This window comes from Neolamprologus multifasciatus, chromosome 4, assembly GCF_963576455.1.
Source record: "Neolamprologus multifasciatus chromosome 4, fNeoMul1.2, whole genome shotgun sequence".
NCBI classification, from domain to species: domain Eukaryota; kingdom Metazoa; phylum Chordata; class Actinopteri; order Cichliformes; family Cichlidae; genus Neolamprologus; species Neolamprologus multifasciatus.
Genome location: NC_140442.1, coordinates 5,353,236 through 5,377,736, shown reverse-complemented (window position 1 = coordinate 5,377,736; position 24,501 = coordinate 5,353,236). Strand labels below are relative to the sequence as shown.

General features: G+C 42.2%; 1 protein-coding gene across 2 annotated transcripts in view; it reads right to left on the bottom strand.

Annotated features, from left to right (window-relative positions):
- Positions 1-24,501, bottom strand: part of ppfia3 (PTPRF interacting protein alpha 3) — a 37,482-nt gene that overhangs the window by 4,932 nt on the left and 8,049 nt on the right. Inside the window, exons 3-27 of one of the 2 annotated variants that reach the window (XM_085155763.1) lie at positions 22,342-22,443; positions 21,938-22,177; positions 21,776-21,835; positions 19,895-20,023; positions 19,697-19,789; positions 19,161-19,213; positions 18,460-18,553; positions 18,113-18,247; positions 17,219-17,302; positions 16,811-16,942; positions 15,179-15,241; positions 15,016-15,095; positions 14,599-14,764; positions 14,084-14,274; positions 11,974-12,211; positions 8,512-8,645; positions 8,272-8,426; positions 8,015-8,114; positions 7,843-7,924; positions 7,570-7,770; positions 5,348-5,413; positions 4,868-4,894; positions 4,535-4,710; positions 4,192-4,289; positions 1,983-2,158 (exon numbers count right to left, since the gene is read on the bottom strand). In XM_085155763.1, the coding sequence (XP_085011889.1) occupies positions 1,983-2,158; positions 4,192-4,289; positions 4,535-4,710; positions 4,868-4,894; positions 5,348-5,413; positions 7,570-7,770; positions 7,843-7,924; positions 8,015-8,114; positions 8,272-8,426; positions 8,512-8,645; positions 11,974-12,211; positions 14,084-14,274; positions 14,599-14,764; positions 15,016-15,095; positions 15,179-15,241; positions 16,811-16,942; positions 17,219-17,302; positions 18,113-18,247; positions 18,460-18,553; positions 19,161-19,213; positions 19,697-19,789; positions 19,895-20,023; positions 21,776-21,835; positions 21,938-22,177; positions 22,342-22,443 (3,075 nt within the window). Of the gene's footprint in view, positions 1-1,982; positions 2,159-4,191; positions 4,290-4,534; positions 4,711-4,867; positions 5,164-5,347; positions 5,414-7,569; positions 7,771-7,842; positions 7,925-8,014; positions 8,115-8,271; positions 8,427-8,511; positions 8,646-11,973; positions 12,212-14,083; positions 14,275-14,598; positions 14,765-15,015; positions 15,096-15,178; positions 15,242-16,810; positions 16,943-17,218; positions 17,303-18,112; positions 18,248-18,459; positions 18,554-19,160; positions 19,214-19,696; positions 19,790-19,894; positions 20,024-21,775; positions 21,836-21,937; positions 22,178-22,341; positions 22,444-24,501 lie in introns of those variants that run through there. The other variant, XM_085155764.1, reaches the window with a different exon arrangement.

The window sequence follows — 24,501 nt, the reverse complement described above, 5'->3', positions numbered from 1 at the left end:
GGAGCGGGCACGCTCTGTTTTGCGTAACTATTTTTAAATCCCGGTAGCTCTGCAACCACATAAGCTTGCGCAATAATTTTTTTTGCATATGAAACCGGAGGAGTTGTACTTACATCTTATGCCATCAGCTTGTCCTCGGTCACAGTTTCCTTCCACATATAACTTTGCAAAAACTGCATAAAAAGCACTTGCAGCAACAAAAACATAATATCCCAGAAACACGCTTTGCCGATCCGATCAACTGTTCATAACACTTCCTATGTTGGAATAGACGTCAGTGCGAACTATCGCATGTCCGCCATGACCTGCCCGAAACCGGAAGTGATGTCATTTTCACGGAAATGCAGTTTTTTACCATCAGGGCCTCATGAGCCTATACTGGTGTTTTTAAAAGTTATCTTTGACTTTATGACTTTCTGTGTGGTTTCTGGGATGCTTAGGACTCATATTGCACTGCTGGAAATAGTTTATTTTGATACATATGCTGTTATTTTGCAAATTTGCATTATAATATTTATTTCCGTTTTTCCTGCAGTGTATAAAAATTGGTGTATTTCAAAAATAAAACTATGAAGACACTCAAAATTTATTTTCTGTGGTGGGAAACTATTTTGTGCAACTTTTTTGTATTTACAGTTTTGAGGGATAAGCCTCTTAAATTTCTCTAACTAGAAATATATGTTAAAAAAACAAAAACGATTTTCAATTTATTTGTAGTTTATTGCACTTTTTTACAATTTATGTAATTACTATGCACTTAATGCAGACATATTATTAAAATCTGGGCTATAATGGTTGTATTGATGTATAGCAACTTGAAATGCTCCCAAAAATGGCTCCACAGCATGTAAAAATATAATATAAGCTCTGGCGGACTTGGTTCTATGGTAGGTCTTAAAGGGTTAACTAAGTGTGCAATGGTGTACCTAATTACATACGCCCCTTTTTGCATACATTTCTGCAATAGAACGAGGAATTTTGGATACAGCTACACCCAAAACCTTTGTTACAGGTACGATAGCATAACTGGGATTGCTTTGAATGTGTGTCATCATGGCAAAATGTGGCCCTACAGACTCGTACAATCGCAGTTTAGAGTACTTTGGCTTGTGTTTTGCGATGACACAACTCACACACATAAACATGCTGGCATTCAGGCTCATCTTCAGCAGTCGACACTACTTTTTCAACGGACACTCGGTCCACATGGGTCGTACCACACCCAACGTTGAGCTTTTCTTTCATTTTGATCTCAACTCCAACCTTGTAAATGTTTTGGGACTGTATCTTGGAGATGTGTGACATCATTGTGTTGACTACGTCTGTCCACTGACTTCCAGATAGAAAGATAAACACCAGTCAAAGTACTCAAAACTGCCTTTGCAGTAGTTCCCACTATTACAGCTGGAGAAAGCTTGGTTTTGCTTGGTTTTTAGGAATTTGTTGCCATATAAATAGAAATTCATCCATTATCACAAACACTTCAGGGTCACAGCAGGCCTGGAGCCTACACTGGGTGTCATAGGGTGAGAGGTGGGGTACGCACTGGACAGGTCACCTGTCCATCACAGAGATACGGTGAACCATTTCTAACAGTGGCCAACTCTTTGGCTAATTAGCCTAAATGACATGTCTTTAGACTGCAGGAAGAGCCTGAAACACCCGAAAGGAAAGCACACAGGCACAGAGCGAATATACAAATTGCACACAGTCCCAGCTGGACCCAGAATCTTCCTTCTGTGATGCAACAGTGTTAACAATTCTGCCACTGTGCTGCCTGTTGTATAACTCAGATTAGGGTTAGGGTAAATACCCCAGAACTGGCTAAACTTGTTCTGTCTAAAAATGGCAAATTATCAAAATCTAAAAAACTTTATATGGATCTTAAAGTGCAAAATATCTGATAAATTGTCTTTGGACGTAGGAACAGACTTTGATGCAAAGACATTTCTCTTGATGTGCATCGACAATGAATCCACTACCTGCGTGTTCTGATTGGGGATCTGCAGCAGCAGGGCCAGGTCAGTGTAGTCAAATGTGTCGTCTAAAGCCAGCAGAGCCCCGTGGACGCCGCTCTCCCGGAGGTTGTCGGCGTACTCCTTCAGACCGATGCTCTGCACCCAGCACATCACACGCTCATTGGACCATACCATCACATCTAGGAAGAGAAAGGGAGGAGGTGAAAGGAAGGGAGGAGAGGCATTCATCTGCAAACAGAAAGCTGTCTGCACACTGTTTTTAAATCTTTATTAAAACTGAAGTCACTTCCTTTAGTTTAATTTGGATACATAAACACACGCAGGGCTGCTCAGATTTATTAACCGTCTTCTGTAAGGGTCGGCGATCAGAGGAAATAATGAAACATTCGACTAACTGATTTATTTTCTGCACATGGACAACACAGGTCAGGCCTATCGTCAGACAAACCCAGATTCGCTAATTTCCTCATCTGCATGATTCCTCTGGGGAGAAGCCAAGATGAACTGACTGTAAATGCACAACATGTGTTTGTCAAGGCGCAGCAGTGGGAGAGCGAGAGATTTGGGTTTGTTTAATGACCGAACGTGTTGACATTTATGTAATCATTATCCAGCCGAGCTAGAAGGTTGTGGCTTATAATCTCTTCTAGGTATGACGAGGAGGGGGAAAAACAATGGGTGGTCTAAACACAGGAATTCCCAGGAACGTGAGAAATCAAAGAAAATAGCCATTATTAAGGGTTTTTTTGTTTCACTTTTTTTACATGCCAGCGCTGATGCAAGAAAGTATTTTTATAGTTTACTTGTAAAGACTTTCCTTTATTACATCTGCTTACTTTAAAGAGATTTGACCAAAGTTAAAAGCAGTTCAGCAACTTTCCCTGCTAAAATTCTAAAACCCCCAAACTTGTGAAGAATGGAAAGGTTTAGTCATTAAAAACTGTTTTCTAAATGTTGTAGCTTCTCAAATACTGCATCATTTTACGGAGATTACATAATCTTATTACTCCTTTATGCAGATGATAAATTCTTATTACTATGGAAACCGTCCACAGAGATGCTAGGCAGTTTGGTAAAAGGGTGCTGGCAGTGTAGACTGATGGCAGGTCAAAAACAAACATAATTTCACACTGAAACAGGATGAAGCAGCCAAATCTGAGAAAATAATTCAGACAGAAGAAAGCTATAACTTGAACTGATCAGCCACCTATACAACAAGGTGATATGACATTTTAAAACAGATCAAATAGATAAAATAACAGAAAATATCCAGTGCTTGTTGCTATTTCTCTGTTTTAGACAGTAAATTGGGCGGGGTTTTGCTCTTTGCTGAGTTAACAAATACTAGAATTAAAAAAACAACAACAATTAAAAGCATCTACTGATCAGTATCAATATCTTTACCTCTGCCACTTCATTTTATGTTGTTGGTTTGTTCTTTATCAGAACGACTCAAAAGATTTTGCACAGATATGCATGACAGTTTCTACCAGAGGTGTGGTTTGACCCTGCTTCGAAGTTATCAAGATGGGAACCAAAGAATTCTTGAAAAGCTTCTTTACCCATGCAAGACATGGCACAATTGCATTTTGCATCATAACTTTACAAATACATCAAATTGAGCTTCATGTATGGTCTCGTTAGTCTCGATAAAATATCACAAACTCATCTGAATCCAGAGATTCGATTAGCAGATGCAGGTGATTTTCAGCCTTTGTAGAGCCACGCGGCTCGTGTTTATTTAAAACTGTATAAGGAGCTAAGATTCAAGTTCGCAAATAAACTCCGAATTACACTTTGATAATCCAGGTGGGAAGCGGCCTTTTCTGACACGTAAACCAAACAGGAGACGGTACCAGTCAGACTTGTTCTCTGCTCAGGGACAGCATGTAGGAGGCTGTGAAAAGATGTATTCGTGGTATTCACATCAGCTTGTTACTGCTGTGATAAGATTGATGTTCTATTGATGTTTGTTAAAAGTTGAAATGTTTACGATACCACCAGATTAGTGCGAGTTTCTATTCGAAGCTGTATTTAACCAAGACTGCTAGTTATTAGTTTGTGCTTGGTCCAGTTTTTTACGATGAGCTCCAGAAACACACAGGATTTCTGCTTTTCCACAAGAAAAAATGCTTTGCTTCTTAAACTTGAGCTGTGCACGGCACATGAAATAGCACAGGCAATAAAAACCAGCAGAGAAACAAGGGGTCACCTTTGTTCTGGTGGGCGCTTTCCTCTCTCCTCCTCTCCAGCTCCTTGCGATCGTAATTTAGACGCTTCAGGCACATGATGCCGTAATGCAAGCTGACCCTGGGAGAGGGCAAAGAGCCAGAGGGTCAGGGGTTCAAGCAGGTTAACCGAGGAGGGCGTGTTTCCACTCTCACATGTGCTCAGAAAGCATTAACAACCCAGCACCTCTGACCCTTTCAGTCCTTCAAAAGAGAACTCAGAGAAGGCCTGGAGACACACAACTGAGCTGTCAGAGTGCCATAACCATTGTGTTTTGTAAACACGAGACGTGACAAAAGAGGATGAGTTATGAAGCCGAGCTCTACCTGTGGAAGCTGTCCACCATCTTGAGCTGTCCTCGCAGCTCTTTCTTGGTCAGGTGGTCCAGCATGCGAGCATCCACCAGGGACTCCATGAAATAGCTCCGATACTGTGGCAAGCCCAGGCTGGGCAGCCACTCGTTGCCCACCCACTCATGATTCATATCGCCATAGGCCAGTATCTGGAGGGGACAACCACAGATGAGCAACGCTGATTCACGCTCGGCCTCGTATCTGATGGCGCTGCAAATGACTCACTGCTGCTAGAGATGAAATGAGTGACAAACACGCAGCGTGTTGTGCGAACTTTTTCTCAAAAAGGCGCCGCTGATCCCTTACCTGATCCCAGCTGAACTCTTTCAGCTCCTGCAGAGAGAAGAGAAGAGGAAGACGAAGAGAGACAGAGCCAGAGAGAGTGATGTGGAGGTGGTGAGGGAGAGGGGTGCGGAGGTGAAGAGCAAGGTGGACGAATGGGTAGATAGTGAAGGAGCAGCAGAGGAGGAAGCAGCAACAGCAGCAGCGGGAAAAGAGGACAAAAGGGAGGAACAGTGTGTTAGTGAACGGGTAATTAGTTGGAAGCAGTTCACACTGAAACGGCAACAACAGGGAGAGAAGAAGATGCTCAACACTATGGCCTGGGCCCACAGAGAGACAGAAGTACAAAAAAGAAGTACAAGGAGAGAGAGGAGAAGGGAGGGGAGAGACTCATCAACGTGATTCAGACCGGACGAGACGCTCAACATTATTCAAAAGAAATAAAATAAAATAACCATAAAAGGGCAGTTTGTCAGACAGAGACAGGACGGCTGGGGCACTAACCGGGGGCTTGGTGGCGGCGTTCAGAGACTCCATCTCTGCGTGGGTCATCCACACGTTACTGGTCGACTGCAGTTATGTGAACAAAAGAAGCGAAGCAGTGAGATAAAAAGATTACAAAAAACGCACACACACCACACTTCACTGCCTGTCTACAGCAATGAGTCAACGCTCGAACATTTTCGCGATGCCAAAACAGCCACATCAAAAGATGTCAGCCGACCACAACAGAAGACTCATCGCCATGGTGATTTCCACGAACAAGAGGTTCGACGGGCTTATGCGAACCGATAGCTAATGAATCTGCTCAGCCTGTTGGGCAAAATTGCACGATTGATCATCTTCCGCATTTCACCGTATCGTTAATATGATTTCTACTGTAAATAAAGAGGAAGCCAAGTCCAGAAAAGGGAAAGCCAAGAAAAACCTAAATCTGCCATTTGTTAAAAGCTCCAAAGCAGACGCCTTAAAGAAGATGGCTTTCAGCTATTTTTCACTCTATCTTGCTTGAGGAAGCGGAGGAAAAAACAGTGCCACAAATGCATGTGCGTGCAGCACTTTTACTACATTTTTCAACATCTGGTTTGTCTTTGTTGCCGAGGGAGAGGGCAACGTTTTTGTTGCCAATGTTTTCCAGATGACAAAGGTGAACCCCGTCACTCCCAGCAGAGCCTATTTCCATTCATATCTTTATCATTTTGGACATTTATTACGTGTAGAATAGGCTTCATGCTTGTTAGCATTAATTTTTATCTGTTTTCTTTCTTTCTCTTTCTAATCCTACATCCTACATGTGCCCCAACAGGCTATTTCTATTACATCATTCCTTATTAATGGTAAATGGTAAATGGCCTGTATTTATATAGCGCTTTACTAGTCCCTAAGGACCCCAAAGCGCTTTACATATCCAGTCATCCACCCATTCACACACACATTCACACACTGGTGATGGCAGCTACATTGTAGCCACAGCCACCCTGGGGCGCACTGACAGAGGCGAGGCTGCCTAACACTGGCGCCACCGGGCCCTCCGACCACCACCAGTAGGCAACGGGTGAAGTGTCTTGCCCAAGGACACAACGACCGAGACTGTCCAAGCCGGGGCTCGAACCGGCAACCTTCCGATTACAAGGCCAACTCCCAACTCTTGAGCCACGATCGCCCCAGAATATCATATATTCCAGGTCACATTTTAATTTTATGACTAGCGACTGTGACATTTGGCGCTAATTATGTGGCCTTCGCAGAGACTATAATCTGATAATTTGTGCCAGTCTCTAAACAACAAACATCTGGCTCAACATTTACCTCAGACTTTAAATATGGATGCGGCAAGGCGCTACTCTGAGCAAAAAGTCTATACTCAGCAGAAAGATTGATATCAGTCCCAAATGAAAACATAAATCGACATATGAAGGCGTTTAAGGTCTTAGTGTGCTCCAATTAAAGGCTTCTTTATCTTTAATTCTAGGGGGAAGCTGTCTAGACTGGGATCTTTTTATCATGAGGAAATATTCCTTCTTTAAGGTAAATGAGTGTTAAAATGGGGCTTATAATTTTGGAGGACCCCCTACAAGATCGAACATTTTCCAATGACCCACTCATAATCCTAGATATTAGGCACATACATCTGCAGTTTCATAAGCCATTGGACCTAACTGGATTCGAAAACCCACAGCCTAAACGACTCCCATCTGTAGATATTACCAAGTTTTATGGATGTTCTGCAAAAATGAACAAAATCCATCATGCTGGGCGAAAAAGTCTAATTCTCGGAGGAAGCAGGAGGCATAAGTAATTTCACCTCTCACACCACCGTTCACGTTCCTGCTGTATGTTTCTTTTGCTTTTCATTTGCACGTTCATTCATCGTTTGGTTACATTTAGGTGACCAAAGTCACTCGAATATGTTTGATCACCGTTTGGGTTAAAGCGCAAAGTTGCGGCTTCGCGAAGCTCTGTTTCCTTGGTTACCATGGTGATGTAGTTACTTTGTAAACATGTGGTGCAGACATGAAACATATTTTGAAATGAACTACGTCCGTTTCAAAGCTGTGCTGACGGCATGGAAAAAAGAGCTTGGGTTTTTCTGACTATTTCATATGATGCCATGAGGTAGATGTGCATTTTTTATGTACCAGAGCATTTTATAATTTATAGCTAATAATTTTGTGCTCCCCTTGGCTATGGACTTGTTAAATGTATGTGCAGTTTCAGAGTCTCACAGAGCGAGTGCTGGCTGGGGCAGATGGGCTGGTGAGGGACACCATCTCCTGGATGGCCAGCCGCAGTTTGAGGCGGTGCAGCGGGTTGCTGATGCCGATCTCCCTCTGGATCTCCGTGTCGGACAGGTTGGCCATGATCGCGCCGCTCTTCACGTTGGCACGGCATGCGGCGACGTACCAAGCTGGCATTCCCACCCACAGCTGGAAGGAGGCAAGGAGTGGATTAAATCGAGATGAAAGTTTCATTTAGATCGCAGTTCTATGATCACCTACCTCTAACCACGACACAACAGTAGGTCCATCCCAAGATGCAAAGGGAAGTCCTTGGCGACATGCTTCTTCCAGCAGCTCATGCCTAATAAGAGATTTAACAGAGAGATTTCTTATTTGGTGCTGTCCGATTAAAAGATCAAAATATGAAACGCACAGCATATAATTCACTGACTTCTTCTTGCTGCGGCGGTCTTTATCTGCTGGACCAAGAGTTCCCGTCTTATTCATTCCCATTGGGTCTCCAGATGCCAGGTCTTCAGAGGGTGTAGATGCTGGGAAACACACAGCGATGTCAAAGATTGCAAGAACTAGATAAGAACACTTTTTTGGCTCCGAATTCGCCGAGCCAATAAAGTGTTTAGATGTAAATGCTGACAGCATGGATTACTCAAGCTCAGTCAGTCCCTCCCTTATCTTTTATCAGTTTACCAAGAGAAACAGATCCATCCCGTCCAGGTTGGCCCATCCTTCCTTTTTCTTTCTTCCCAAAAAGCCGGCCGATGGAAGACTTGATGCTTTTCTTCTTGCTGGCCTTGTGGAGTGAATCTTGGCTGCTGTTGGTGCTGCTGCCATCTGCCGAGAGACTGAAGGAGAGACAAAGAAAGTAACTAAAGTTGGAAAAACAAATACACGTTGAAAGCATCACGCTTGAATGCGCAGCCGTCTTACCTGCGAAAGTCTCTGGGGTCATCGAGCATCGCTCCCGGATGGGTGAGGGCCATCCTGTCCAATCGCAGCGCACGAGGAGTGGGAGGAGGTGTGGAGTCGAGAAGAGCGAGGGATCGGTCATCATCTTTGCTGTTCTGGAATATAAAATGTAAACTGATGATGTGAGCTCTGCTCTGCTTAAATGTTTTGTCTGTAAATTAAAAAAATATTAGCTACTATATTCTAAGTATGTTTTTTACCTGTTGTAGCATCATTATTAATATTGCCAAGCCACAACTGTGACTGAGACTGGCCGAAACTGATTTCTTACATTTTTGCAGGATTTGTGGAGATACAGAAGTTTTTTATTGCTGCCATATAATCTGCATCATTATAACTGCATTAATAACATTCTTTACAGCATTATTCCATTTAATAATATTTCTCACAGTATTGATATTGCATTAAAGTTGTTTATTGAAGATGTCCATTTGAGGATCCTTCCATTATGTTAACTTTTATTACAAGTACGGTTAGAAGTATTTCATACACATTGCATATTTGTGCTTATTTCGAGTTGATGTTCGGTTCATTAAGGGTCTTAAGCGTCACTGGCGTGACTGTCCAGGTGATACATGCTGAGGGAAACTAGAACATAGAAGGATAACTGCAATGCATGCTTACAATACATATAACACATATAATCTAGGAATGTGTCAGGCCTGAGGCTTTAACTCATTTGGTGTCTTACTATATTTTACTCTACTTGGCAACAGATGACCAGAGTAAATAATTAGCCCCAGAGACCCTGAGGGCTCGAAGTTTATTACCTTGTATGGAAGATGTTATAGAAAAGAGAAGTTCTATGTCTATTTATAGCCATTAAAAATGTACAAGATGTACCATTAATTGTGACTAATGTCTGAACTAGGGCTGGGCGATATGACCCAAAATTCATATCTCGATATTTTTTTAGCTGAATGGTGATATAAGATATATATCTCGATATTTTTTTATAAAGCCATAAGGTAAGAACAAAAAGAGAGTTCTTATTTAAAGCTGTGTCCCAGATGTCACATGGGCACTTTTATTAACATACAGCGCAGATGTACATGAAAAAAAACTACCCAAAAATAAATTCTGAGCATTTATTAAATAATAATGCTCCATAAATAAAAGAAAACTATGTTGTTTTTGTGCATAACAAAGAGCTCGCAATTGTGCAGTCAAAATGTAAACTAAAAGACGCTGAGCATAACAACAAAGACAGATTTCACAGCTGCTCTCTTTCCAAGTTCGTGACTGACAGCCTGGAGTTTGAAATCCGCTTCATAACCGTGTGTCTTACAGGTGCCATTGATGGTCCTTATACACACACAATACGGTAATATTACGTTGAAGCACAGTACGTATCACTCCGCGAGGCTCCTCGGTAGCCGTAATGCTCCGACAATCCATCAAGCGGTGCAGCTTAGCAAACTCGTACTAAAACATTTTTGACAGATTGCTGAGCGTGGTGTACCACATTAAATCGGTTCGCGGTCATCAAGCACAACCAGAATTCATACATAAGGCGCGCTGTCGGTTTTTGAGAAAATGAAAGGATTTCAGGCCGTGTATGGCGTTAGCGCGGTTAGCTCGTTAGCGCGGTTAGCTCGTTAGCGTGGTTAGCTCGTTAGCACGTTGACGGCGTCCAGCCCCACGCACGGGGCGATGCGCAGTAACTCGTTAACGGAGATTTGCCGTGTCCATCTTGTCGCTTCCTGCAGGTGGAGGGGAGGAGGGGGAGTTGTGTTCAGTGAAGGAGGGGCGAGGCCGAGTAACGTTGGGTAAAGACAAAAGTGGACAAAAGAGAGGCAAACTTGTGGCTCCACAAGTATAATTATAACGTAACATAGACTATATCGATATAAAAGATATTGTCACATCTTATATCTCGTATAAAAATATATCGATATTTTTAAAAAACTCGATATATCGCCTAGCCCTAGTCTGGACCCTATTTTAATCTGTAATTGACGCCATGGGGGGGCGTGTACCCCACTGCTTTATAAGTGTCCACAACATGTATTTTTGTCAGAGGACATATGCTGATGTTTTCTCCTGTGTGTTAATAAACTCATCGTTTGATTGCACTTTTCTGGGGCCTCCGTGGTTTGTCTCACTGCTCTACATTGATCGATTTCGCGACAGATTCTAAAGTCAAACGTGACTCCATTTGTTTGACAGCTAAAACTAAGTCACACGACAGAACAACGACGCCGAGCACAGCAGCAAATCCACAAAAAGAATCTACACCAAAACAGAAAAGACCGAGTCGGCGCTCAGAATGAAATGCTGTGGTGGTGTCCTAAGAGCGCTGTGCTTAAATGAATGCACAATGAAATGAAATGAACCAATATTGTGAAGAAGCGTGGGCCAACATTAACGCACAACAATGTGAGAGACTAATAAAGGCACACGGAAACCGATCACTTCATGAATACTTCAGGTTATTGCTGCTAGAAGTGGTTCTACAAGCTGCTGAATCATGCAGTGTATTTGTTCACAGGACTGCACGCAGCACAGTGAAAACCTTGTTATTTACGTGACTGTAGGTCCCAACAATAAGATTCATCTTAGCCACAAATTGCTCGATTTAGATTGAATAAAACGTTTGAAGTTTTGCCTTCGAATGATTTCTGACTGACTGCGACATAACGGCACAAAATATATCCATTTCTAACAACTTGTCTGAAGCTGTCAGTGTCTTTCTGTGTGTTATACTCGAGAAAGTCAACTTCAGACGCTGTCCAGACCTGATTCTCTCAACTCTGTCCAACAATGATGCATGTAAACAACTAAAAAATGGAAGAAGGGGACAACAGCAAGCCCTGCTTTGAAAAACATGAGCAAAATCTACTAATCAACAACTGTTATATTAATATATCCTATTTGTTTAGAAATGTTTTCCTTTTCCTGTTTTTTTTTTTACCAAATGGTTAGAAATTGAGATTAATGCAAGAGGAGTTCTTTGATTTTACAAGTTTAGTTGCACAGCTCACCTTTATGACATGAAGAGGAGCCGAAGCCGACTAGGTTTCCTGCTACAGCCTTAAAAGAGTTGTTTTCCTTGGCTTACATCCTAACTGTAACCAATCTTGCCATTCTCACTGAACGCCTACATAAACATGATCAATTTTCAAAATCACCACTGACAGCTTGCTTTTTGTTTATTGCACCATTACTTGTAATCTATCTGCCCGTTGCTGGAACTTTCATACCGCACCACGAGTCACTTAAATCAAACTTTCCCAATCTGACATTGTTGCCGCTGAAGAATAACTAAACTTCTTGACCCCATCTGCGTGATTACTTATGCTTTATTTAAATGACTCACTGTCTGGAGGAGCTGTCTGCATAAACAGGGAGGCTGACGCCAAGGTGAGGTAAAAAGGTTAACACGAACTGAAATAGGAGTTCTTCTCTACATTCCAGTCGTACCTGTCTATCGGTCTCACGGGCAGGGGAGTGAGGCAGACGAGGGGTGGAGTGCCCGGAGCTGGGGGGAGAGGGGGAGGCCAGGGTGGAGGATGTGATGGAAGTGGGGATGAAGCCCCGTCCTGTGCTGTCTCTCCCCAGGGAAGAGGGAGGGATGGGCGGACTGTCCAAAGCCACGCTGACCCGGCTCTCGATCTCCTCGGCACGCAGCTCTGTGTTCTCCTTCTCCTCCTGGATCAATCTGGGTTTTCAGGGCAACAAACATGTGGATAATATTAGAGCACAGAAAAGGGCTCCAGAAGTGTCCTGGAGCTCTAAACAAATCAGGACAGTCTTAAAGAAGTAGTTTGACAGTTTGGAGAAAAAAAAAAAGCTTGGTAGCTTTCTTGCTGTGAAAATTGATACCATAGACATGAATGTAGCTACAGCCAGCAGAGCAGAATTACTGGAGACAAGAAGAATCAACTCTCCTGGCTCTATCTAATAATATATCTACTGCAAATATAAGCTGCGTCACTTAAGTTGGCAAATTTACTTTTCTACTTTGTGTGTTTATTCTGTAAAAAACGGCTTTGTCTAGTATTCGCCATGCTAGCTTAGCATTTGATGGCTCTAGCTAACTATTTAATCTAGGCAAATTCTCCTCACTCAGACTTCTACAAGAAAGCTGATCAGTGCGTTTTCCCAAAATGTTAATTGCTGATAAGTCAAATTCAGCTGTGAACCAAACAGAACACCTTCGGGATGTGAAACTGGAGATTTGCATCATGGATGTGCAACCGACAAGCGACTGTGTGATGCTATCTGTCAATTGGACCAGAATCTGATGAATGTTTCCAGCGCCTTGTTGAATCTGTGCCATGAACAGAGATGGGCAGTATCGCGTTACTGTAATCCGATTACTTTTTTTTGCGTAACAAGTAAAGTAAGGGATTACTATTGCAAAAACGGTAATTAGATTACTGTTACTTTCCGTAAGCACGCTGCGTTGCTGCGTTATTAACCGTGATTTTCTTGCAAGAGTGTCTCATGACAATGACGTAAGCCAGTGTGACATTGGTGGCAACAGCTGTGTGCAGATCAACAATGGATAATACGTTGAGTGTGGGAGAGAGTATAAGCGTGCAGCGTGGAAGTACTGACCTTACTTTGAGTTTGATTCCATAAAAAGTGACAAAAACATTAGTGTCCGTTGTGCGTGGGAAGAAAACTTCTTTTTACAGCGAAAAAACCCCCTAAACTTCCAAGCAAGCACCGAGTGCGCTATCACATAATGTGATTCACAGAGAAACTCGCGGATTCTTCCACTGACCGCGGCACACCTGCACCAGGGTAAACCTCCGCCTACACCACTCCTGCTAGTCTTTGATTTTATTTATTTTCTGCTGTGTTTCACTTGCATCTATTTGAAAGACTGAGTGTAAACACACAAAAATATTTTATTTTGTGTGCTGGAATGTGCAGAAAATAAGTTTAAATGGTAAACAAATTTCTTCCACTCAGTGAATGTTGCATATAATTTAATTTTTGCTTGATGCATAAAGTTAAAAGATTAAAAGTAATAAAACAAGTTTAAAAAAAAGACTTTTCCATTTGATTACATTTTGTATGATGGATTATGTAGAAAAAGTAGAATTGGGCTGAAAGATCTATCACTTTATCACCTATTCAGGTTGTAAATCATGTTTTTAAAAAGTAACTAAGTAATTAATTACTTTTGAAAATAAGTAATCAGTAAAGTAACGGGATTACTTTTTTGGGGAAGTAATCAGTAATTAGTTACCGATTACACTGGCCATGAAGAATTCAAGCAGTTCTGAAGGAAAAAGGGGGTCCAAAGTTGTTAAGACTAGTTCCACCTTGAGTAGCAGCAACTGCTGCTTATGCGTCAGTGCATCCATAAACAATCTAATAATGTATTAATTCATCACTAGCAGGATCTGATTAATTCTTCCACAACTGCATTTTCTCTTCAGGACATGTCGGAGAGGTGCTGTTATGTTTATTTTTGAGGTTGTAGCAGGTGTTGGTGTGAATCAGTCTGCAGCATGTAGGGAGGTTTTTCTCACATTCTTACTTCTCTGAATCTCTAAGCGCTCTTGGCGTTCCTTACTTGATCTCCTTATTGATGGCCTCCAGCTGTTCCTGCAGCATGATGGCCAGGGTCTGCACATCCGTCTGTCCGCTGGGTGACAGAAGCTCGGAGCCAAACCGAGCCTCCCCGTCGTCCTCATCGTCTGAGCATCCCACATCCATGCCTGGCTGGAACCCAGTCCCAATCAGAGTGTGATCCCAATCTGAGTACTGCACACACAAAGCGAGACAGGATGATTCACTACACAACGGACATCTGATCTCATTTGCAAATACCAATCATTCAACATCAAATTGAGTTTGTAGGTATATGAAATAACTCATGTGCAGAGTGTTCATCTTTTGTATACAGTCTATGCAAGGAACATCTAATTTTGTGTATCTCAAATCCCATTTAGCTTATTTCTTGAGCTGCAGTGATTCAGTGCTGAAAATTACTCTCTACTATCACTGAGCTACACCTTTTTTTTGTTAAAAAAAAAAAAAAAAAAGGATCCCAACTTTCATTTTTAAACCTTTGAAGAGTGATCTCACCTTGGTAGTGTCCTCATGAGCAGAGCTCCAGCGGGGCCAGTGACGATTGCCTGCGCCTCCGGCAGAGGCATTACCGAAGGGATCCAGGTGAGTGGTGGAACCTGTTGGGAGGGACCCGCCTCCGTGGGAATACCTCAACTCCAGAGCGCTGCCTGGCAGAGAGCGACTGGAAAAATAAAAGAAGAGATGAGACACGATAAGATGAAACGATTAACCCTACACACAAGTAGCAAACAAAGTGGGGTACTAAAGCACAACATGTGCCAACTCCAAAGCTGAGATACTGCAAATATCAATGTGAAAATTAAAATTGTCTAATAATAGAGGATTAAATCAAAAGAGCACGGAAAATGAAGATACAGCCCAACAGTAGCCAGTCGATGTACAGCTACAAGCTGTCCAAATGATGGTACCAACCTGGAATAAGAGCCCCCAGGCCTCGCTCTCAGCTGATCCAACTCCAGCTGAAGCCTTTCCAGCTCAGCGATCAGCTGATCCTGCAAATGAAAAAATGGTAGAGAAAAGAGGAAAATCATGTCTGCTAGCTTAACCTGAGAATAAAACCTGGATGTATGGTCACCTTGTTTGCCAGCAGATCATCCTGGAGTTTCTTCATGTTGGACAGTTCCTCTGATAGTGCATTCTGGAGAAAAATGATAAGAAGTAATAAGAGTAGGAGGAGAATTTCAGGAAAACCTTATTTGTTCTATCTGAGAAAATTAGTCTACTGTCTGCCACCAGTGTGTTTTTTTTTAAAGGGACTCAATTTCTTGCCAGTGTTTCATTAGAATTATAGATGATCTACTTATGCAAATTACATCTACAATAACAGCAGTGCATATATAGAAATGTATGCATTAAAGCACAGATGCATGCAACTTCTTCATAACCATCTACCCATTCGGTTTCTTCTGCTGAGCCAATTCAGGGCTGCAGCTGCACTGCAGCCTATCTGAGCACTTATGAGGTGAGACATGGAGTACACCCTCCATGGGGGGGTGTACACCCTCCATGGGGGTGGCTGTAGCTCAGGTGGCAGAGCGGATCAGCCACCAACCAGAAGGTTGGTGGTTCGATCCCCGGCTGCTCCAGTCTGCATGCCAAATATCCTTGGGCAAGATACTAACCCCATGTTGCTCTCCGATGCATCCATCGGAGTGTGAATGTGTACGAATGTTAGATACTCAGCACTTAAACTTAGAAGTGCTTGTGTGAATGGGTGTGGTTGGGTGAATGAATTAGCTGTATAAAGCGCTTTGAGTGCTCGGACAGAGTAGAAAAGCGCTATATAAGAACCAGTCCATTTACCATTAACTTTCGACAGGCCGCTAATTTTAAAGGGCTTACAAAAAGGAAAAAAACAACCACTCATACCTACAGTCGATTTAGAATCACCAGTTAACCTAATGTGCATATTTTTTTGAATTGTGGGAGGAAGCCAGAGTGCTTGGAGAGAAGTCTTCAGCTGGCTGTCGAATTTGAACCCCAGACATTTTACTGATTTGCCTTTTTAGCAAGAACTCAATGACCTGCATCACACAAGACATGCAGTTTTCGGGTTAAACTGTGTCACTGGCGAACTTTGTCCGTGTTACCTGTTCACAATAAAGTATTATTTGTCAGCTATAAATGTTACGTATCTCAAAATCCAGGAGTATAATTTAAAGTCTACATTTACAGCAAACTATCAATGCTACAAGTAACAGCTCAGTAAGCATCTTACCAACTCACTGTGCTACCCTGCAAACGAAAAGCTCCACTTTTAGGCACATTCCTTTAAACCTAATCCCACCTGGAATTTATCATCAACAGGACTTTATACCTGCTGTAAAATCACAGCAGTTTACGTTTAGAAAAGAAACCTTTTTGTTTGCTGATAGTGCAAATAAAGCACAGATTGTAGATAAAAATCAACCACCAGGCATTTCTAATCTGGATGTTTATGTCTATTACACGTGGTAAATCTCTGTATTTATAAATTAATGAGTTCCAGGAATAATGAAAAGTAAGACACAAAAAGAGCTAATGGATGTTTGAGGCACGGCTTGGGAATGTACTCAAGTTTAAACTGGTCACTTCCTGGAGGGCAGAGAATTGAGTGAAGGCACCCGAGGCCAGGAGTTAATTTGTGGGTTAAGATAATATTTACTGCAGTTAATGCAGTTCTGATTTAAAAAATCTGGAAACTCTTTCTGTGGTCGGAGGCGGTCACCTTTTCTTCCAGGGCAGCCATCCTCTCCTTCAGATGGAGCTGCAGCCTCTCGTTGGACTCGGACAGCAGCTTGTCCACCGTGTCAGAGAGGCGCTTGTTGTGTTCGTCATTCATCCTCTCCCTCTGCCTCGCCTGAGGGGCAGGGTAAGCGAGATGAGCGAGAGGGAAAGATTTTTAAAAATCAGTGCAGAGGCTGAGAGAAGGGAGGGGGGGGGAGGAGAGTTAATAACAGGGAATCTGCTTGACAGAGAGAGAGAGAGAGAGAGAGAGACAACGACTTCAATCTGAATGTGCACGGTCAAATACAGGGTTTAGAAAATTAGTGCGCCTTTGTGCAGAGTAAATCCTGACAAAAGGAAAAGAGGGGGAGGATGAAAACAGAAAGATGGAAAAGCAAGCATGACTCACTCGCTGTAGCTCCTGGTTCTTCTCCTCCAGTTGCGCCTCCATCTGTCGCAGTCGCTCCTCAAAGTTACCATGACGCTCCTCCGCCTGAGCGATTGGAGAGCAAGGTTAGAGCCTGAATCGTGTTGCAACACTAATACAAATTAACACAAAAGGAACAGCTTGTTGACTTATTCCTTCAATTAGTTACATGCCTGTACAGATCACATCGTTACAGGAACGTTTGTTTTCTTGTTTCTTACAGGGGATTAATCTTACCCTTCCACGACAGCCTTCTTGCCCGAACATGTAGAAGCAGTAGTCGTTGAAGAGGTTTGACTAATAAGAGCAGAGCGACTTCTATGCAAATTTTTTGGAGTGAGGAAACCATTTTTTTTTACGGGAATGCAAGAGGTTAACATGCATGCCATTAAATCAGTCAGTCAGGAAGAATTTTTGCGGTGTACAGTCCTTGACGTGCTGAGCACCCAAGGATGTAATAGCTGTGCTCACTCTGTGCCCTGAGCGGGCTTTCATCTCAGCTTGTCTGATTATGTATTGCTGCCACGGCTTGATCAAATATTTGCTATTCTTCTATCTTTTGACATCTTGTGTTTTTTTCCCCCCTACACTTTATGTGGGCGTGAATGCACACAAACATGCACTTACAAATGCTCCTGCTTGCACCTGCCTGCATGTACTCACGCATGCAACTGAGTCTCTGCATTGCTGCACATTCCAGCTCGCACCAAATTTGTGCACACACATCCACGTACTAAATTTTGTCTCAAGAAAATTTTGCTGTTTAAAAGAAACCACGATTGGGGATAAAAAGGCTCGCAAGACTTTGGCGAACCTGTCGGATCACTCCAAAATACACCGACAAGGGTTTGCTGAGGCCGATTAGGACGTACACACCTTGTTGAGTGCAGCCACTCTCTGGGCGAGCTGGGCTTCGATCTCAGGCAGCGTCTCAGCTCTCTGCAGGGTTTGCTGCAGCTTCTGTTTGGCATCATCAAGACGCTCCTGAAGCTGCCGGTTCTTCTCTTCACTCTGCAGGAAAGCGGGATGTCAGGGAGTGCAGGTGGAACTCGGACCGCAATAGAAGATTGCCGAGGGCAAAAAGACATGTTTAAAGCCGTCGGGGGGGAAGTAGAAAAGGCACTAATGATGCGCTTTCTGTGCCAATGCGAAACACAGCCAAGCTGCCAATCAGCAGCAGAGACATGAACACGCATGGAGATGAAAGGGACTGTTAACCTAACCTGTCTGTGGAGTGACTCCTTACTGGCCAGCTCGTTTTCCAGCTTATCTTTTATGTCATGGAGAGAAGTCGCCTCCCTCTGGGCACTCAGGTACCTGCAAACCAGACCCCAACAGAGACGTGAGTGGACGGGATTTTGGAAGAAAGGTCATCTTCATGTCAACTATAAAGAAATAAATCTACCAAAAATAATAAATATCCAGGGTAATTGCACACAATCAATTTATAAAATATGAGACTAAATGTTTAAATTTGCCCCTGTATTCCTTAAAAAAAATAAAGCTCATTTTATTAATAAAATTATTTGTTTCATCTGTGTTTTTATTCATGTATTTTGTTTCTGGGAGGGAATCTGGTGTGAAAGGAAAGTTTATATGACAAACTTCATATGAGATTTGCATGATTTTTATAAAAATGCCCATTTTAAATGGGAAAAAGATGAATTAGGGACAAAATGCAAGGAAATTTTATGAAACAAATAGATGAATTCAAAAATTAACAAAACAAAAAATAAATGGGAACAAATAGGGGGAATGAATATGCAGATAATTATTCATGAATGAATCCCTACATTTATACCTAATATAGTTTAGCACATTCAATAGCTCTGAATGTTCTTTTTCCATTCTACTGTTTCTGTCTTTATAGATTTTCCATCCTGCACTTTCTCCGTGTTGATGGACGCGGAGAGAAAACACAAACCTGCGCTCTAATGTGGTGATCCTCTCTTCCATGTCTTCCCTTTGACAGAGCGCCTGTGAAAATATGTAACCACTGTGAGAAACAAATAGAAAGGCGTAAGAGACCAAATGGTAAATTTACAAGGAGGTGTTCTCAAAAAGATAATTCACTCAGTGTGAACTGCTATTAGTTAAGGAATGATAATGACCGGTTGATAGTTATCGCTGACAGATGTCAGAAGCACCCTGTTACGTCCAACAGAAGTGAGAGTGGGGGTTGGGTGGGAGGATACAGGCCGTGGCAAGAAGTAAAAGTTTGCCGATTAAACTCGCTCGACTACCTCTAATTCCAAAACGCTCCGCACGCCTTTCACTCAGCTGCCAGCGCACTGACTGATTAACCGGCCCACATCCACGCGAAAAATCGCCTGCAGCTCTACCGGTGACATCACCGCTACACGGTGATTTGCATGCAGCAGCAGTTGCTGCAGCCACGTAAACAAACAGCATAGTAACCACAACAAAAAAGTATGAACAACATAGCTCGGAGTGTCACACCTCCTTTAGATCCCTCTGCAGTTTCTGGTTGGTCTCCTCTGATCGGGCCAGCTCCCTCCTGGCAGACGTCAGCTGCTCCTCGATCTCGCCAACCTGACAGGAAATGAAGGATACAAGGCTAAACGGGCACACATCGTTTTCTGTCTGTTAGCATTCCAGATTTGCGATATTTTGCTCAGGAGCTCCTGAACCGAATACCTGTCTGCACATGAGGGCCAGTCGCTCTTTCAGCTGTCCCAGCTCTGACCTCTGTCTCTCTATCTCGCCCTCTCTCTGCCTGTCAATTTCGCCGTCGTCCAGGATGGAGGACGGTCCGTTGGGAAGCCTCTGAAAGAAAAGATTTACAGTATTTAATATAAAAAGGATAAATTATGATTACTAAGAATAACACTTCCAGAGTTTATGGGTTTTCCGGGGATTTTGCTGTCGTGTTTTTTTTCCTTTAAAGCAAAAATTTCCGGCCCAGGAAGCAAAATTTAAGAACTTAAATTTGAACGCTGCAACATTTAATTGCAGTGGAGCAAAAAGTTGTATCTGCAGAAATGTAAGATAAAAATTATAATGCAATATGTTTCATTTCTATATGTTAAAAGTAACATCTGAAACCTAATCTTCCACTCAGAGGACTGTCTTGTGCCACAGTGGTTTAAAAATGTGTGAAATACTCAATTTTTTAAAATTCTATTAAATCGCCCAGGTTTAAAAAAATGTATATATATTGTCGGGCTGGTCTGGTTATTGAATGAGAGGTGCATGTGAACGTGCAGGTTTTACAAAGTGGGAGCAGGGATTTTACACAGTTTTTCTCTTTCGTTAAGCTTTTGTACATAAAAAAAGAAACAACAGTTAGTGTTTTGAGTAAGTTTTCTTCGTTAACACTGTGAAATGCACAGTTTTTAAGCTATTAAGAAACCCTGTTGCAGATAGGGGGTGGGTTATATGATAATTCATCCAATTGTGACCGTTTCACAATATTTGATAATCAGTACACTTCAACACAATACACACATCATATTGTGATATCTATGTAACCAAGGAACATAACATGTTAATAAAAACATCTCAAGCCACCATCAATTGAATGAATTAGCTCACTGGTTTGACATGCAGAGATGGATGGGATGCAAACTTCTTGCTTTGAGGCATCGGTGCTAACCACCAGTGCGTAACTTCCTCCTTGAAGAATGACTGAAATGCTGCTTAACGGGAATAAACTGACACTGATGGCTGTAAGCTATATGACACTTGTACTGATCTAAGAATAAACTGTATACAGTTACTGCAACAACTGCAGCAGCTTCTGGCAATCAGCGGCACCTGATCAACGCTCCAGCTGCAGAGTGAGGAAAGATTTATGCAGCTTTAAACAGCAGCTGCTTTTATTTCTTGTACCCCCACTTTAAGATCTACGTATGCAGTGTGAGGAAAAATAGCAAAAGATAGCAAAACATGATTAAACGCTTTATTGTTAATGTTAAAAAGTTACTTGTATAACAATGAGTGTTTCTCTGATATTAAACTAAAGTGTTGAAGTCAGAGCTTTGCTTTGCAGACCCGCGTACACACTATAGACCACTCCTGCTCGTGTTTGTGCTGCGCCTCGGAAAGTAAGGAAGCCACAACAGTCAAACGGCCTCGTTGCTGTGAACAGAGCGTTAAAGACAATGAAAATTCTCAGCTGTCTTTGTTTCTGCTCTTTTGTGCTTCTTTCTCTTTGTGGTGAACTCCACTGTCACTTCCTTTCTTGTGTTAGTTAACATTCCTATAATCCTTCACACTGTGTACCCAAAGACCATGCGAACAGACACGATCAGCGGGTCTATGAGCCTAGCTACAGATGGTCAGCACGGGAAACCTTCCACACGCTAACAACACAGCGGTTTGTAATGTCAGCCATGTTTTTTCAGCTTTGCTCTGCTTTGCGTGCAGAGAGTATATACGTGTTGCTGTGACAATATCACAGGTCAGGTCAGCATGAACACAACTCTAAAACCAACCTGTTTTCTGCCCTCTACAATAAGCTGACTGTGCTTTATGATCTGTATGTACAGTTATTGCCTATGAAATGTGCTCGATTACCTCTTTGCCGTTGTCTAGTCCTTGCTGGCGTCGTTTGATTTGCTCCCTTAAAGAGAGAACCTAAAAACGAGGCAAAGAGAATCATCAAAGAGGCCCCATCTGTGATTATCTTCTATTTCTAATTTGGAAAGAAAACTAAGTGGGAGGGAAACAGGGACTCACCTCTTGGGAGGAAGACTGTAGCTCCTCCTCCAGGACCGCCACGCGCTCCAGAGCTACCCGTAGCCTTTCGCGCACTTTCTCATCCAGAGCTTTGTGATGCTCGAACAAGGACTTGAGGGCCTTTAGGACCTCCACCTCACTAGAGACCCCGGCCGGAGACTGGGCCTGCCTCTTCACCACGGTCATCCTCAGGCTGCGCTCGTGGCGGGACACCAGGCACTCCAGATGTTCGAGCAGCAGCTGGAAACACATGTGGTTCACATGCAGTAAAAGCTCACCACAATGCGCCTCTGATATGTCTCAGAGGATTACGTTTTCTCGTGTGAAGTCTTTCAGAAAAGGCGAGGTTGCATGCCAGGATGAGAGGAGAGCATAACGTAAAACAGACATGGAAGTGTACTGACTCGTGTGTTGTTCCTCTCTGCCTTCAGCTCCGCGATCTCCTCCTCTCTCTCCAGCAGCTGTTCCCGGCAGAGGTTCAGCTCTTTGGTCAGCACTGCAAACTCCTGCAAGGTCACAAGAGGGTGCTGTTATTGACTGAACAGTGCTGCTGCTGCATGAGGTCATGAGTGCAGGTTAGACATACTGATCACACACACTGCTTTACCTCTCATTCATCCAAGAATGATTACAGAAAGGTCAAGCAGGTGGGACGTACGGGTGGAAGTTCAAATTCAGTCAGGAAACGTGTGACAGCTGATTTACATTGAAGCTGCAAGGTTTTCTTTTAATTTTAAAGATGCTTTGCAAATAAGACATGAATCTGCTTCTGCTTCTCCATCAGACACCAAAAAATGTAGTGAGGAGAAAATGTTGCCGTCAAACTCCACGTTAATGAGGCTGGATAAATCTTCTACCTTTAGCCATTTATATATATATATATATATATATATATATATATATATATATATATATATATATATATATATATATCATTTGTCACTTTATTTGCTTTAATTTTGACCCCGATCTATATGCAATCAAAACTGCCTTCATCAAAAACATATACAGGAATAAATAAATGATTTAGTTAATAAATAAATCATGAAATGCAGCAAAACAATATGAAAATTGATGATAGTCACAGATTCATTTAGAAAGTGTGATATAAATGAATCATTTCGGTTTTCATTAGTTTGTTTTTATTGCCATCAAGCTACCTGTACATTTTAGGATCGTTTTTAAAGTCCTTTTATTTGTTTTGAAATCTCTTAAAACTCGTCTTAAAACATATTTATTTGCTGAAGCCTTTGGTACTCTTTAAGGGGTTGACTCAATTTGTTTTAACATGTTTTATTTTATCTTATTTATTTAGTAATTTATTTTATTTTATCTAATTTTATTTTACTTTGCTTATGCTATTTGTATATGTACAGCACTTTGTGATATTTGGTGTATATATTTGACAGCATACCAGTCCAGATTTTCCTGATTGATGCATCATATGAAGTAATGCACCAATCCCACTTAGTGCCTACTGTACAAGCCTGTGGGGGGCTTTGTTATAATCTAGGGTTGCTTAGTCAGGTCTCTGTGCTGGGCAGGGATAGCTCAGTAGGTAGCGTGGTCACCCCATGATCAGAAGGTTGGGGGTTCGAATCCACTGAATGGCTATCCTGCAATACCCCTGAGCAAGGGGCTGTCCCTACACACTGCTCCCTGGGCACCTGATTTGCAGCTGCCCACTGCTTCACTGAGTGAAAGGATGAAATGCAGAGAGAGTAATTTCCCCACGGCGATCAATAAAGTTTACATTATTATTTAGCAAAGTTATCTGGCCAAAAAATGAGGTCAGCTGACTACGTGAATATAGCAATCGAGCAGGTTATTCCATCAATGCATTTTCTCTTGCCTGATGGCACAGAGATATTCCAAGATAACAACGGCAGGATTCATCAGACTCAGACTGTGAAAGAGAGGTTCTGGGAGCGTCAGGCATCATGTTCACACATGCATTGGCCTTAAACCCACTGAGAATCTTTGGGATACGCTGGAGAAGATTTTCCACAGCAGTCCGACTCATCCAGCATCAATACATCAAGACCTTGGTGAAAAACTAATGCAACTCTGGGCAGAAATAAATGCTCCGATGTTTAAAAGCATATTGAAAGAACGCTATGGTCAATGCATGCTATCATCAAAGTTTTTTTCATGACTTCTTGGCACGGAAGGTGTAGAGCAAAAATTCTCCTTTGATTGATTTTTTTTATTGTCTGCTGACTCAGTATTGGCTGAGAGCATGTGAAACCACCAAATAACTTCATGATTACTGAAAATCTTGTTGCCAGACTTTGGATTAACTACATTGGAACGATCTCAGCATGGGGTTACCTCATCTAACTTTGGCCAGTTTTCCAAATTAATAATAATTAAAAAACAAACATGAAAGCGAAAAAAAAAAAAAAAGACTCCATGCTGTGAAGTTTAGTGCCACTTTTTTCCAAGGAAAATTTTAAGCTAACCAGTCTTCAAAGTGGCATCTGTGGCTCATAACCAAGCGGTCACAATATTCTGAATCATCAAAGTGTATGTTTAGGACAAAAGGCACCTTTTACATCAGCAAA